The following is a 16,449-nucleotide window of genomic DNA, read 5'->3' as shown; positions in this document are numbered from 1 at the left end:
AAAGTAGAATAGAGGTTACCAGAGGCTGTGGGGTAAGAGGAATGGGGAGTTATTGTTTAATGAGCACAGAGTTTCTGCTTTGGGGTGATGAAAAAGATCTGGAGATGGTGGTGGTGGCAACAATATCATGAATGTAATTAATGTCGCTGAATTGTATACTTTAACACATTGTTGATCAGGGGATTTTTTGCAGTAATTAATGTCTGTGGCCAGTGATTTGTTATGTAGATGACTATTGAAGCATCTCTGGTCAATAATGTTCTGGTAACAAAAAACATTGATACATCTTTGGTCAATAATAAGTTAAAATGGCTAAAATGACAAATCTTATGTTTTATATATGTTATCATAACTTTGGGCTTCCCTGATAGCTCAGTTGGTAAAGAATTCACCTGCAATGCAGGAAACCCCAGTTGGATTCCTGGGTTGGGAAGATCCCCTGGAGAAGGGAAAGGCTACCCACTCCAGTATTCTGGCCTGGAGAATTCCGTGGACTGCGTAGTCCATGTGGTCGCAAAGAGAGTTGGACACAACTGAGCGACTTTCACTTTCACTTTCTTTCATAACTTTAAAAAAGAACATCCAGTCCCTGCTTTCCATGAGCTCTCAGATGGGTGGTGGCGTGGGAGTGGGGGAGAGAGAGCTGGTTCTGCTCCAGAAATCCCCCTTGGGAGCAGACTTGGCAGCATCACCCTGGACAAGGGCCGGAAGGAGTGGCTCCCAGGCATTCTGGAGGTTCTGCCAGTGGTGATGGGTGGGAACCCCAGGCCGGGCAAGGGCTTGTCCAAGAGAGATCAAGATGACTTCCTGTCAATGGTTTTCAAATCTAAAAGCAAAACACTGTTAATGAAAAAAAATCAATCAATTTAAGAAAGAAATGGGCTTCCTTGGTAGCTCAGAAGATAAAGAATCTGCCTGTAATGCAGGAGAGCTGGGTTCAACCCCTGGATCAGGAAGACCCTCTGGAGAAGGGAATGGCAACCCACTCCAATATCCTTGCCTGGGAAAATCCCATGGAAAGAAGAGTCTGACCGACTACCGTCCACGGGGGTCACAAAGAGTCAGACACGACTGAGCGACTAACACTCAAGAAAGAAAAAAATGGGCTTCCCAGGTGGCACTAGCGGTAAAGAACTTAAGAGACTCTGATTCGATTCCTGAGTTGGGAAGATCTCCTGGAGGAGGGCATGGCAACCCACTCCAGTATTCTTGCCTGGAGAATCCCATGGACAGAGGAACCTGGTGGGCTACAGTCCATGGGGTCACAGAGCCAGATAGAATTGAAGCAACTTAGCAAGATAGGCATGGAAAATTTTATTTGCACCAACCTGAGGATTACACCCTGGGAGACAATCTTACAGAAAGCTCTGAGGACCATTCTGCCTGTTAAAGCACAGTTATATACACTTTTAAGACAAAGCATTATACATCAGACAGCATATTCACAGTTCATACAATATAGAGCTACATGTACAAAGCCAATAGTGGGTTATGGCTCCCTGTGGTCCCTTAACAATTAAAAAGGAAGGTTATCTCCTAAGGAGTTGTGACCCTTTATGAGATTAAGCAGGAAGGTTATCTGTTAAGGAAGTCTGGTTAACGCAGCATAAGACATACCGAAGGGGAGGGAGGAGGCCCAAAGGGGCAGAGAAAATGTTACGTCTACATTTTCTTGTCTTGCCAAAAATATGAATTTGATTTCACTATCCCTGGTGCTCAGTGAGGGCCTATTACACAAAAGGCCGTTCACCGTCTCATTTCCTTCTCATGGAACCAAGGAGATGAGAGCTGTCAGCACCCTGGCCTTCCCCAGGGAACCCAAGGTACAGCGAGGCCACGTGACTTGCCCACGGCCACAGTTGTTAATTGGTGGGGCTGGGCCTCCAGGCCGGTTCTCTGGTCCCAGGGCCGTCCCCTTCCTGCCAAGGGGAGCCCAGCAGATCCATCTTAGCCGCCGGGAAGGGGTCCCAGGGCCAGGCCAGGCCAGGCAGGCGGCCACAAGCTTGGTCTCCCCTTTGTGGTCCCCCAAGTGTGTTGGCAGCCCCGGGCCCTCCACTGCATATTCCGCCAGCACTCAGGGCTGGAGCAGGCACAACCAGGAACAGAAAAAAAGACCCTGGAACGAAAGACCAGCCCTGATTCCTCCAGCATCTCAGAGCTGAGCCTTGAATGGCTTGTGCCCAGAGAAACCAACTTCCCTCCCCAAGGTGGCTGGTAGGTGTGCGTCTCCACCGAGGCCCTCTTTCTTGCTTTCTTTTTTAAATGTTAATATTTATTTATTTGGCTGCCCTGGGTCTTAGTTGCCACACGCAGGATCTTCATTGCGTTTGTGGCATGTGCAATCTAGTTCCCTGACCAGGAATCGAACCTGGAACCCCCCCACACTGAGAATGCGGAGTCTTTGCCACTGGACCACCCCACGAAGTTCCAAGGCCCTTCTTTGAACTCTCTCGTTTAGTGAAGTGCAGTATATGACACCCCCATGTCGCACGGGAGAAGAGAGCTCTGGTCACACAATTCACTGCGCTGCTGAGCAGACAAGCGCAAGCAGCCAACCCAAAGCTGCAGGTGAAGGCCAGGCTGTCGAGGGCACAGACCTGGTGTCCGCCACCCCCACCGGCCGCGACCCCCCAAACACGCTGCAGGTCCCACCTTTTGCGGAGGCCTCTGGATGGCCAGATGGTGTCCCCTCCATCTGCTGCGTCAGCCAGGAGACAGGAGACCCCCGATGAAGCCGAAGGTCTGGCCTTAGAAGTAAAAATGGCCAGTGACTCACAGCAGAGCGGGGACCGGACAGACCAGGGTTTGTGACTTGGGCCAGGCTGCCCTGCAACGCTGTCATTTCTGCCGCCACTGTGGTCTCCACCACCCGGGGCAGGGCAGAGGTTTGGCAGCTGTATATTCGGAGACCCTGCTCTTTCTGAAGCGTGTTTAGCCTGGAAAAGAGAGCCCCCCGAATGAGCTGGTGGAATTCCATGACACACTGGAACAAGGGTGCACGCTGCTCTGTGTGGATGTAAGCAGACCCAGGTTTGGTTCCATAGGTGGGAGATGCGTCCACCTAGGCTGAGTAGAGATGGAACACACAGTGGTGAGCACCCCGTCACTGGGAGGGTCCAAGTTGAGGCTGGGTGAGATGAAGCCACAACGCACAGCAACCCCACTTGGGAGCAGGCGGGAATTAATGAGCAGGACCGCCGGTGGTGGCCAAGGGCCTGGCCCTGGGCTCTGTTTTCCTGGAAGCCAGTTCCGCCTCTGCCCCTCATACAGTCCAGCGTGGGCACCTGCCCCTCCTGGGCCTCGGTCCCTCCTCTTCCTAGAAGAAGGGCAACTGGCCAAACATGCGGGAATCCCACCACACTGACTGCTTCCAGCTCTATAACTCCAATCCCCAAGGGCCTCCTGGTGTGCGGTCTTCGGATTTGAAGTCATGGTCATGTCATTTCATGACCACAGTCATCAGAGTCAGAGTTGCTACAGGGACTGTCATCTTGATCTCTGGAATGCTCCTCAAGTGTGGGCTTGCCCCATTCCCACCCCAGGCCAACATTCCGGCCCAGGCCCATCACCACTGCTCGGACCATTGCAGTAGCCTCCTGACTGGGGTTCTCTGCACCATTCTCAGTGTGCATGCAGAGGGCTCTTTCTAAAACACAGGAAGAGTGGGTGCCTGTGAGGGGTTCCCCTTTGTACTTTTAATATATTCAGGCTCCTTTCCATGCTTAACCTGCCCCCATCTCTGAACTCATCACATACCATCTACTGGCTGGTTCACAAAGCTCCAGCCACACAAATATCAGTCTATCTGTCCATTCCTGAAAGGTCAGGCCTTCTCACCTTGGGGCCTTTCTGGCTGTTTTTTCTACCCAGCACTCCTCATATTTCAAGTCTTGGCTTAAATATCATCCTTCAAGTCAGTCCTTGCCCTACCCTATCCTAAAGCACTGTAGCATGCACCCACGAGAAGGGGTCACGCTCAGTGGTGGAGGTGATGGAGCTGTTACAGGAGCAGGAATGGCTGTTGCGTTTGAGGCTCGGTGGGTGGGGATCACCTACTCTGTGCACCCCACCCATGGCTTCTCACTGAATCGGCATTGCAAGTCCATGAGTCAGGGACTCTCTGTCATCTCATGTTACAGGTGAGCAAGACAGGCAAGGCTCAGCAAGGCTGAGCAACAAACCCTCAGCCACATAGCAAGTGGCAGAGCCAGGGTTCAAGCCCAGACAGGCTGGCTGGCCCCAGAGCCCATGACCTTCAAACCCTGCGATTTCTGAGAACCTGCATTCTGCTGGGTTCAGCTGCCACAGGTTAACTCACGGGTGCTTCCTCTTGCACCTTCTCATAGGAAACTACTTCCACGCTATTTTAATTGTTCCTGAATTGCTCTTCGAGGAGCTGTCAGAATATCGTGGATTCTCGTAGACTGGAGTTATTTGGGTGGAGAGAAGGCATTCTACCTAAATATCTAAGAGATATTAAACTAACCATGAATCAAGGACCCAGATCTCCTACCGTTCAGAGTCCAGTCTGCTGGTCTGCTCGCCAGGCCATGGGCATTCTGTTTCTGAGGTTGGCCAAAATTGGTGGTTGCGGTGGTTAATTTTTTTTATGTGACTTTATTTCTTGGGGAAGTGTAGTTGACTTGTAACGTTGCGTTGGCTTCAGATCTACAGCAAGTTGATTCAGTTTTTTTTTTTTTCAGATTCTTTTCATTATATTCATTAATTCATTATATTCATTCATTCTTTTCATTATATTATTTTCATTCTTTTTGACCACAGTCCTTAGTTTCTGCAAAAATCCCCTGTTCAATAATGTGGCGAGTGCAGAAACAAAGGTGAAATTCAATTTATCACTTTCCGCTGTGCCTCCCAACTGTACAAAGACATATGCACAAAGATTCGTGGCAGTATTTGGAAATGGAAAACAAGGCTGGAAATCACCAAAGTGTCTGCCAAAAGGAGATTAAGGTACGGTGTAGCTATATGGTGGCATGTGATGCAGCTGTTAGCTGGACCTCGTCACTGCTGTGGAAAAATGTTAATACTGACCATAGTAATAGGCTTTTTGTTACCCGAATGGGGCTCCCCCTGTGGCTCAGATGGTAAAGAATCTGCCTGTGGTGCAGGAGACCCAGGTTTGATCCCTAATATATAGATATCAAATATAGTTCCCTGAGCTATACAGTAGGCCCTTGTTATTTACATGATGGCTAATTTTAAGTGTCCATTTAGAGAATGTTTTGAGGTGAGAGTAACATTTAAATCTGTGAACTCTTGAGTAAGTGGATTATTCTCCCTAACCTGGGGGGCCTCATCCAATCAGTTGAAGAGCTGAGTAGAACAAAAAGTCCAGCCTCACTTAAGCAAGAGGGAGCTCTCCTGGGTTTCCACTTGGCAGCCTTTGGACTGGAACTTCAGCATCGGCTTTCCTGGGTCTCCAGGCGGCTGGCCCACACTGCAGATTCGGAACTTGCCAGCTTCCATAATCGTGTGAGCCAATTCTTATAGAAAATCTCTCTCCCTCTCGCTCATGTATTTACACATATATATAAATTCACATATATGTATATTTATATACACATATGTGTGTATAGTTATATACATACATGTGTATGTATACTTGTATACATGTATATAAATACATGTGTATATTTACGTGAATGCATGCTCAGTCAACTAAGTCATTTCCAACTCTTCGCGACCCCATGGACTGTAGCCCACCAGGCTCCTCTGTCCATAGCATTTTCCAGGCAAGAATACTGGAGTGGGTTGCCATTTCCTTCTCCAGGAGATCTTCCCAACCCAGGAATCAAACCTGCATCTCCTGTCTCCTGCATTAATAGGTGGATTATTTACCACTAGTGCCACCTGGGAAGTGTGTGTATATTTATATGTACATATATATAAACATATGTGCACATTTATATATACACACATATCCTATTGTGTGTTTGTCTGGAGAACCCTAGTATAGTGGTTAAATATCTCCCCAGGGATCACAAAATTTCTCCCCTGAGAAAGTGGAAGTCTCAGTTTAAGAGGAAGGTACATGTCCCACTCAATCCTTTCAACCACCGTATGAGGAGAAAGCTACATTCCTATTTTACAGATGGGAAAATTGAGGCCTAGGGAGATGACGTAAAACACACCAAGTCACACAGCAGTTTACAGTTGAGCCAGAATAAAAACCCCACCCTTTCTAGCCCCAAAGTCCATGTCTGGCTATGCCCCTCCCCAGACCCCTTCACACCATCTCATACAGTCTGGCAGCCACATTTGTGGCGAGAACCCCACAGTCACTTGGCTTGCTGGCCTAAGTCCCCCCGCCACCATCTAGGACAACGCCCTCTCCAGTCTTATGTGCAACTGGCAAGTGGAATGAGGGCTATGATTGTTAGGTGCTGGCTTGAAATCGAAAGCCAGAAGGGTTCATGTTGATACATGGTGGAAATCAACACAATAATGTACAGCGATTATCCCCCAATTAAAAATAAATACATTTAAATTAAAAAGGGGCTTCCCTGGTGACTCAGAAGGTAAAGAATGTGCCTGAAATGCAGGAGACCCAGGTTCGATCCCTGGATCGGGAAGATCTCCTGGAGAAGGAAATAGCAACCCACTCCAGCATTCTTGCCTGGAGAATCTCGTGGACAGATGAGCCTGGAAAAATTAAAAAAATAAAACTGGAAGGGCCTTGAGTGTCCTACGCAGAAGCTGCCCTCTCACTTGGTTCCCGAGGAAAAGGTTCAGAGCCAAACACTCCTCCGACCCCAGCACGTGCCAGGTTACCCCTGAGCCTCTTGAGTCAGTCGCCCGTCAGCTTGCAGGGAAAGTGATAAATTGAATTTCACCTTTGTTTCTGCACTCGCCACATTATTGAACAGGGGATTTTTGCAGAAACTAAGGACTGTGGTCAAAAATTTGTTATGTAGGTGAATACCGAAGCATCTCTGGTCAGTAACATTCGGGTAACAAAAAGCCTATTACTATGGTCAGTATTAACATTTTTCCACAGCAGCGACGAGGTCCAGCTAACAGCTGCATCACATGCCACCATATAGCTACACCATGACTTAATCTCCTTTTGGCAGACACTTTGGTGATTTCCAGTCTTGTTTTCCATTTCCAAATACTGCCACGAATCTTTGTGCATATGTCTTTGTACAGTTGGGAGGCACAGCGGATATTACCTTTGCTGCTGATGTAGAGAAGTGTCACTATTTAGGCTGTATTTTTTTTTTTTTGGTTTAAAAATTTAAAAACCCTTCTGAAGTTAGTGTCTTCAAGCTCATTATACTTTTGGTACGGTGAATATAAGTGCCTTTTCAACCTAACTTACATGTATGTTAAGTTCTCCTGGTGTGCCCTGAGTCGGCATGTGACTTGGATTTATAGAGCTCTTTGAGATGACAAAATAGCATTTAATTATCTAGAAAGTAATAAACGTGAGAAGTGTATTGTAATAGATAATATACTACTTCCGTAACAACGGCATTAGAAACCCTTTCAGTGAAAATACTTGAAATGAGTTAATATATTTGACAGTGGAGCTAAGGTCTGGCAACATCGCCCCCTAGTGGCTTGTTGGAGCGCTCGTCCCCCGGTAATTGAGAGTTGTCCTCGCTTTAGGGGGCGGCTCCAACAGCACAGCATCAGCTCACTCCTGTAACTTCTGGGTGAGAAGCAGAGTGACACTGGGGCGGGGGGGCGAAGGGCAAAGTTTTCTTCAAGATTTGGCCTCTTCTTGAGTAGTTGAATATGGAGGTTCTTTATGAAATCAGAGTTCAAAGAATTTTAATGGCCTGTCACTGGCGTATCGTTCAGATTTCACAACTCCTATCCATTCCCTTGGACTGCAAGGAGATCCAACCAGTCCATCCTAAAGGAGATCAGTCCTGGGTGTTCATTGGAAGGACTGATGTTGAAGCTGCAACTCCAATACTTTGGCCACCTGATGTGAAGAGCTGACTTATTGGAAAAGACCCTGATGCTGGGAAAGATTGAGGGCAGGAGAAGGGGACGACGATAGAGGATGAGGTGTCTGGATGGCATCATCAACTCAACGGACGTGAGTCTGAGTAAACTCTGGGAGTTGGTGATGGACAGGGAGGCCTGGCATGCTGCAGTCCATGGGGTCGCAAAGAGTTGGACACGACTGAGCGAATGAACTGAACTGAACCCACTCTCGATGCCAGGTGAGCGTGAGGCGCCAAGGGAGACTGAGGAGCTGGTGGTGGGGCTCCTCACTGGCAGAGGGCTGCCGTCTGTCCCCACCCCCATCACTCAGGAGCAGCCTGAGCCCAGGGGATGCCCACTGGATGCATCAGAGACAAGCTGAGAAGGGTGTCTTGCTACTGGGAAAACCTAAACGCCTGATCTGCCTCCTTCCTTCCCCACCCCCTCCCTTGTTTCCCCCCCCTTCCCGAGAGGCCTTCCCCACTGTAAGCTGCAACCCACCCTCCACCCAGCTCCCCTAACGCCCCTCATCTTTCTCTTTTTTCCATGTCGTCTTCTTACATGCACTAGCCTTATGGTTGGTCTCCCCCAAGCAGAACGTGAGCTGCGGGAGTGCAGAGCTCTGTTTTGTGCCCCGATGTATCCACTGGTGTCTGTGTGCTGTGCTGTGTTTAGTCGCTCAGTTGTGTCCAACTCTTAGTGACCCCGCGGACTGTAGCCTACCAGTCCATGGGGATTCTGTCCATGGGGATTCTCCAGGCAAGAATACCGGAGTGGGATCCAAGCCAGGGCTCGAATCCATGTCTCCCACATGGCAGGCGGATTCTTTACCAGCTAAGCTACCAGGGTATCTACGTGTCCAATAGACAGATGAACCAAGTGAGCGGGTGAGGACACACGGATTATTTCCGTAATCCTCTCCCACCGTGATTTGTTGCTCTGCCTGGCCAGCAGGGGCTGAAGCTGGCATCCAAGGCCACTCACGTCAAGCCTGTCAGGGACGTGGACCCCTCCGGGAGAGGTGGAACTGAGTAGGCAGCAGAGACTCCAAGCCAGGCAGTACCAGACCAGATTCTAGTACCAGGCCGGGTCGGTGCGTACAGCGCCCTCTAGTGCCCATGAGAGTTCATACCTAGGCAAGTGCTAAGTGCTAAATCACTTCAGTCGTGTCTGACTCTGTGCGACCCCAGAGACGACAGCCCACCAGGCTCCCCCGTCCCTGGGATTCTCCAGGCAAGAACACTGGAGTGGGTTGCCATTTCCTTCTCCAATGCATGAAAGTGAAAAGTGAAAGTGAAGATGCTCAGTCGTGTCCGACTCTTCGCGACCCCATGGACCACAGCCTACCAGGCTCCTCCATCCATGGGATTTTCCAGGCAAGAGTACTGGAGTGGGGTGCCATTGCCTTCTCCGGCGAGAGCAGGTGCCTATTGAAAGTGAAAGTCGCTTAGTCGGGCCGGACTCTTTGCAACCCCATGGACTGTCCATGGGATTCTCCAGGCCAGAATATTGGGGTGGACAGCCTTTCCCTTCTCCAGGGCATCTTCCCAATCCAGGGATTGAACCCAGGTCTCCCGCATTCCGGGCAGATTCTTTACCAGCTGAGCCACCAGTGAAACCCTTATGCCTGTGACTCCCATACAAAAGGAGGAGACGGGATCTGGTTTACCCTCAGCCATTAATTCTGTTTCTCATTTCTGCCCTACTGCCCTTTCTCTGACCCTTCTCCCCTACCAAAGGAGGCATAGTCTTTAAAGCTGTGAAGAAACTCCCTCAGATGAAGTAGCTTGTCCGAGGTCCTGCCTCTCCCATAGACAGACAGACAGACACACAGACACACACACACATCAGGGGAGAGGGAGCTGAAACTGCAATACAGCGAAAAAGGGGAGATACAAGAGTGCTGGGCGAGTCTGGTTGGGACAGGGGGCCAGGCCCGTTCATCCTGCACCCCTCACTCAACCCGAGGACTCGAGACCTATGCTATTTAAATGAACACTGATAAATCATTTTAGTAAGAAGGGTCCAGAGCATCATGACAATGCAGACAGAGGTGCTTTCAGGAGGACCACAGTGGCTGGCAGGGGCCAGAAATGGGTCAGACAACTGGACATTAACTCACCCTCCTGCTCCCCTCCTGCCTCTTCCCCACGGGGGGCCTTGGCCCCGGAGGGCGCCCTGATGGGCCTGGTGACCCACCGCGGGCCCTGTGCATGCGCCTGGTGTGACGGAACCATCACCTCTGCTGCTGGCCGACCCGCCAGCCCTCCTCCCGCGGGCCTACAGGCCACTCCTCCCCAGACTCCAGGAACTTGTTATTAAGTTCTCCCAAGCCTCTCTCCACCCAGCAGGCAGCCAGGATTCAGACACAAACCCCATCCGCCTACAGATCAGAATGGCGAGCAGGTCCCTGCGCTCAGCAGGGATACGGCCCCCGCAGCAGCTCCCTCGCCACCACCCGGGTGGAAGCAGGCGGCTTTAGATCAGGACGCGGGGGAGCTGCCGCTGGGGCTCTTACTGCCGAGCGTGTAATTTATAGTCAGGGTGGCAAACGGGTAATAACTGTGCCTATAAACATGCACCCTACCTCCTCCCTCCATCCCTGTCGCCCCTCCGCTGGGGGTGGTCAGAGCAGACCTGCTCACCGAGGCACGTGGGATCCACAATGACTCCTGTTGGCACAGGGACCAACCGCTACCAAAGATTCCTCGCTCCAGCTGCAGGGTATTTTCATTTCTTGGCTGAGCCGCGTAGCACATGGGCTCTTATTTCCCCGAACAGAGGTCGAACCTGCGCCCCGCCCCTGCATTGGAAGCACGCCGGAGTCTTAGGCATCAGACGGCCAGGGAAGTCCCCAGCTGCAGGAAATTTAAGGTCATCTTTCTTCTGAAGAGTTGATGGCATCACCCACACATTGTTATCCTTTCGGTTTGGTAAAGCAGCGCTGCTGTCCCTCAGTGATGGACCAGAGAAGCAAGAGACAGCTTTTGCTGCAAATGCATTTAATCGGCAGAGACCGTCTCCGGGGAAAGGTTCCCTCTCTTGACTTCTCAATCCTGGCTGCACCTCAGATCGCCAGACGAGCTTTCGAGAATCCTGAGGTTCAGCCGGCGCCCCAGACCAAGGAGGCCAGACTTGGGCGGCAGGACCCGGGCGTCGACGTCTGACAGCTCTTCGGATGACCTCAAGGTGGAGAGCCCCTGGTCAGAACAGCTGCTCTGCTTGAAACGTAAAACGTCTTCCTACTGGTCATGACCCACACCTGCGTTACTACAACTCTGCCTTGATTCACCTGCAAGCTCTCCACGTTGTAAATCACCCCCTTTGCTTCTTTCCTGTGGAGAGGGAGGCGGGCTCTTTTTCCGGTTAACTGGGTTGTGAACGGAGCTTCCCAGGTGACTCAGCGGTTAAGAATCTGCCTGACGATGCAGGAGACGTGGCTTCGGGAAGACTCCCTGGAGGAGGACATGACAACCCGCTCCGGTATTCTTGCCTGGAGCATCCCATGGACCGAGGAGGCTGGCAGGGGCTGCAGCCCATGGGGTCGCAGAGAGTCGGACACGACTGAGCGCACACACGTGCACAGGCTGTGGATGACGCAACAAGGAACCAAGTTCTTTCCAACTCTTGCTTGCTGCTAGCCTCAGCTGAGTAAGGTCGTTCTCCCGCCCTCAGGGGCTCTGAACTCGCCCTCTGGTCTGGCTCAGACGGGGCAGGGGGCGCTGGTGCAGCCTCGCCTGGAGGCTTCATCATGCGGGGGTGACGGGCATCAGGCGTCGCGGAAGCAACTGTCAGCTCCGCTCAGCGTGACGCAGCCGCACCGGCGTCCGGAGCCGCGCCGTCGCCACCTCTCTTGTGCTAAGAGGAGCCTCCAAACGTGTGATGCCTGCTGCAGGGACGGCACATCACACATCTCAGCCCGCAAGGCCCGTTTACCCCCAGGAGGGAAAGGACCACACCAGCAGCCCAGGTGCTGAGCAAGCAGAAGCACAGACCACTGAGGAAAGACACTTCTTTTGCTTTGAAAAATCAAGAAGGTAACCTATGTGTTAACCAAATTGCGTATAAAGTAAAATCGCAACCCTTCCTCCTCCCAAAAAAAACATTAAAAAAAAAATTTAAAAAAGGAAATATGCTGAAATAGTAGCAAGGGTTTCCTTCTGGTGGTGAGATGGATGATTTCCACCTCCAACCCCGTTTTTCCTAATTCACTCTAGGTTACTATCTTTCTAGAAAGAGCATTATTACCTTTAAAATCTGAAAGCAAACATAACAAACTTCCAAAAGTTAATCAACTATTTAGGAGCTAGGTTGATCAAATAATCCAACACACTAAAACCCAAGGGAATAAATCTTCTCAAAGTACTGTCTCCTCTAATCCCAGCTGTAGGAGAGTCCACCGGCAAGTGTCTGCGTTTTCAAACAAATATTCCGAGGCGGGAGTCAGTCATTTTCACACTAGGGAACACTGAAAGTGGAAGGCGCTCAGTCGTATCCGAGTCTCTGTGACCCCATGAACGATACAGGGCTCCCATCTCAGAAACTCAAGAAAAAGAGAATGTAGTCTATTAAGATGTTCACATCTCCGAGGTAAAAACGTATCCTAAATACAAGAGGCAACATATTTCTGGAGAAAACCAGTCCACATGTATCTTCTGTTACTGAAATCCATTTCCATCAGATGCCACTGGTCTCAGGTGCCTTCAGGCCTGCCCCTCCCTGGCACCCGGGGGCCCCAGAGCTGGCAGCCTTCAGGCACAGGACAGGTCTCATCAAGGGTCCGTGTCTCGGGGTCCTTCTCCATGCTCACTGAGTCGGGGTCGCTTCAGCTCCGGGGGACTGACCTGAGGGTCTGCAGGCATCTCTGAGGCTTAAACACACACAAGGTTGGCAGGTGAGTGAAGACGTCTCTAAAGTTAAGAGCTGAAGTTTACGAGATAAATTTCGTGTCCAGACAAAGGAACTGGACTGCCTGGCCCGGTCCTTCGTGGATTGAAGGGGAGATCTGACCCAGCGGTTCGCAGCCAGGGGTGGCTTCGTCCCTCGAGGGGCAGTGGGCAGAATCTGGTGACGCTGCAGAATGTCACAAGGAAGGGGAAGGGATGAGAGCACTCAGGGGTGCTGCTACGCCACCTGCATCCTCAGGACAGCCCCACAGCAAGGACTGACGCCCACAGCGCCAACAGGGCCGAATTGAGAACCAGCTCTACACTGTCTCCCCATCAGGTTTAAATGACAAGCCTGGTAAGATGTATCCTTTTTTAAAGCCAGGTTTTATGTATTTTTATTTATATGGCAGTGTGGGGTCTTAGTGGAGACACACAGGATCTAGTTCCCCATCCAGGGATTAAACCCATGCCCTCTACATTGGAAGAGTGGAGTCTTAGCCACTGGACCACCAAGGAAGTCCCAAGATGCATCCTTGCTTTCTCAGAAGTGACTTAAAGTCACATGGTGTTCATTTCCAAAAGAGACAATATTCTCGTTAATTATATTAGACCAGTAACAGTGTTGCTTGAAAGTGAAAGTGTTAATCACTCTGTGGTGTCTGACTCTTTGTGACCCCATAGACTGCAGCCCACCAGGCTCCTCTGTCCATGGGATTCTCCAGGCAACAGTACTGGAGTGGGTGGCTGTTCCCTTCTCCAGGGGATCTTCCCGACCCAGGGATAGAACCTGGGTCTCCTGCATTGCAGGCAGATTCTTTACCAGCTGAGCCACCAGGGAAGCCCACAGCATTGCTCACCTGATTGAATTTCCTCTGTGGAAGGGCTGGAAGTTATGGAGGTTGATGTGGAGTTCAGTGGAGAATCTGTCTTTAAGGGTATTAAATTTATTCTCCTGGATTAAAAAGAGAAGTAAAAGGTCATGAGTGTCACAGGGATTGACTGTATATGGTACCAAGGTTCCAAGGAAACACAGGTATCAGCTGACATCACACGAGGCGCTGAATACTGTGTCAATGTGCCTCCTTACTTAGTAACTAAGGATCACATACTCAGTGAAATCATCACATAAATAATAGTCGACCAATCATCTAAAAGCTTCAAAATCTGTGCTTTGTTCCAGTGACACACTAACTGCTCTGCTAGATGCTTCATATAGAGCCTATCGGACGTGGCTTCCAGTATGGAAGCTCCAAGACACGGATGGTTCTTTTTAAAAAAAATCCAATTACACCTTTAATTTTCATTTTTATAACCCACTATTACCTTGCAAAAAAAAAAAGACCCTATTTTTAAAGCAAACTGCATACATGTATCTTATACTTTTTGTGATTTTGTTTTTTTTAATATTGTATTTTTTTAAGAGTCTAACCTCTACTCTAGATTTTTAATCTTTGTTTTCCATATTTGATATCAATTTTGTACATTTAAGAACCCAATCTTTAGTACCCATTTTTACTCAGGAGTGTGATTACTGGCTTGATTACTCTCTCCCCCTACTGACGCTCTTTCTTCTCCCCCAGGGAACCTCTATCTCCCCTCTGATGAAAGAAAGAGGGCACAGATAGATGGAGAAATATACCATGTTCATGGATTGGAAGAATTAATATAGTGAAAATGAGTATACTACCCAAAGCAATCAATAGATTCAATGCAATCCCTATCAAGCTACCAACGGTATTTTTCACAGAACTAGAACAAACAATTTCACAATTTGTATGGAAATATAAAAAACCTCGAATAGCCACAGCAATCTTGAGAAAGAAGAATGGAGCTGGAGGAATCAACCTGCCTGACTTCAGACTCTACTACAAAGCCACAGTCATCAAGACAGTATGGTACTGGCACAAAGATAGAAATAAAGATCAGTGGAACAAAATAGAAAGCCCAGAGATAAATCCACACACCTATGGATACCTTATCTTCGACAAAGGAGGCAAGAATATACAATGGAGAAAAGACAATCTCTTTAACAAGTGGTGCTGGGAAAACCAGTCAACCACTTGTAAAAGAATGAAACTAGAACACCTTCTAACACCATACACAAAAATAAACTCAAAATGGATTAAAGATCTAAACGGAAGACCAGAAACTATAAAACTCCTAGAGGAAAACATAGGCAAAACACTCTCCGACATAAACCACAGCAGGATCCTCCATGACCCATCTCCCAGAATATTGGAAATAAAAGCAAAAATAAACAAATGGGACCTAATTAAAATTAAAAGCTTTTGCACAACAAAGGAAACTATAAGCAAGGTGAAAAGACAGCCTTCAGAATGGGAGAAAATAATAGCAAACGAAGCAACAAACAATTCAACTCAAAAATACACAAGCAACTCCTGCAGCTGAATTCCAGAAAAATAAACGACCCAATCAAAAAATGGGCCAAAGAACTAAACAGATATTTCTCCAAAGAAGACCTACAGATGGCTAACAAACACATGAAAAGATGCTCAACATCACTCATTATCAGAGAAATGCAAATCAAAACCACTATGAGGTACCATTTCATGCCAGTCAGAATGGCTGCTATCCAAAAGTCTACAAAAAATAAATGCTGGAGAGGGTGTGGAGAAAAGGGAACCCTCTTACACTGTTGGTGGGAATGTAAACTAGTACAGCCACTATGGAGATCAGTGTGGAGATTCCTTAAAAAACTGGGACTAGAACTGCCATATGACCCAGCAATCCCACTGCTGGGCATACACACTGAGGAAACCAGAATTGAAAGAGACATGTGTACCCCAATGTTCATCACAGCACTGTTTATAATAGCCAGGACATGGAAGCAACCTAGATGTCCATCAGCAGACGAATGGATAAGGAAGCTGTGGTACATATACACAATGGAATATTACTCAGCCATTAAAAAGAATACATTTGAATCAGTTCTATTGAGATGGATGAAACTGGAGCCCATTATACAGAGTGAAGTAAGCCAGAAAGAAAAACACCAATACAGTATACTAATGCATATATATGGAATTTGAAAGATGGTAATGATAACCCTATATGCGAGACAGAATAAGAGACACAGATGCATAGAACGGTCTTATGGACTCTGAGGGAGAAGGTGAGGGTGGGACGTTCTGGGAGAATAGCATTGAAATATGTATATTATTATATGTGAAACAGAACACCATTCCAGGTTCAATGCATGAGACAAATGCTCAGGGCTGGGGCAATGGGATGACCCAGAGGGATGGGATGGGGAGGGAGGTGGGAGCGGGGTTCAGGATAGGGAACACATGTAAACCCATGGCTGATTCATGTCAATGTATGGCAAAAACCACTACAATATTGTAAAGTAGTTAGCCCCCAACTAAAATAAATAAATTTATTAAAAAAAAAAGTAATTAACCCCCAACTAAATAAATAAATTTATTTTAAAAAATAAATAAATAAAATAAAATAACCATTCAGTTTGAAAGCTAAAAAAAAATAAATAAATAAAATAAAAAAAAATCCAGTCTCAATTCTCAAGTTACTTTTTTAAAATTCTAACTGAAAGAAGCTCACAAGAAATTAAGGGGGGGGGACT

General features: G+C 48.3%; 1 protein-coding gene across 18 annotated transcripts in view; it reads right to left on the bottom strand.

The window, feature by feature from the left end:
• Positions 1-539: 539 nt before the first annotated feature.
• Positions 540-16,449, bottom strand: part of CHAF1B (chromatin assembly factor 1 subunit B) — a 39,265-nt gene continuing 23,355 nt past the window's right edge. For 4 of the 18 annotated variants that reach the window (XM_081573075.1, XM_081573076.1, XM_081573073.1 and 1 more), the window contains exons 13-14: positions 13,706-13,800; positions 540-840 (exon numbers count right to left, since the gene is read on the bottom strand). In XM_081573075.1, coding sequence (XP_081429201.1) covers positions 827-840; positions 13,706-13,800 — 109 coding nt within the window. In that variant the 3' untranslated portion in view covers positions 540-826. Of the gene's footprint in view, positions 841-1,299; positions 2,937-9,306; positions 9,387-10,596; positions 13,033-13,705; positions 13,801-16,449 lie in introns of those variants that run through there. The other 14 variants (XM_081573058.1, XM_081573060.1, XM_081573059.1 and 11 more) reach the window with 7 other exon arrangements.

This window comes from Giraffa tippelskirchi, chromosome 2 (genome assembly GCF_054371585.1).
Source record: "Giraffa tippelskirchi isolate mGirTip1 chromosome 2, T2T-mGirTip1v1.2.pri, whole genome shotgun sequence".
Taxonomy (NCBI): Eukaryota; Metazoa; Chordata; class Mammalia; order Artiodactyla; family Giraffidae; genus Giraffa; species Giraffa tippelskirchi.
Note: the sequence above shows the minus strand (reverse complement) of the source record. Positions and strands in the feature narration are given on the sequence as shown.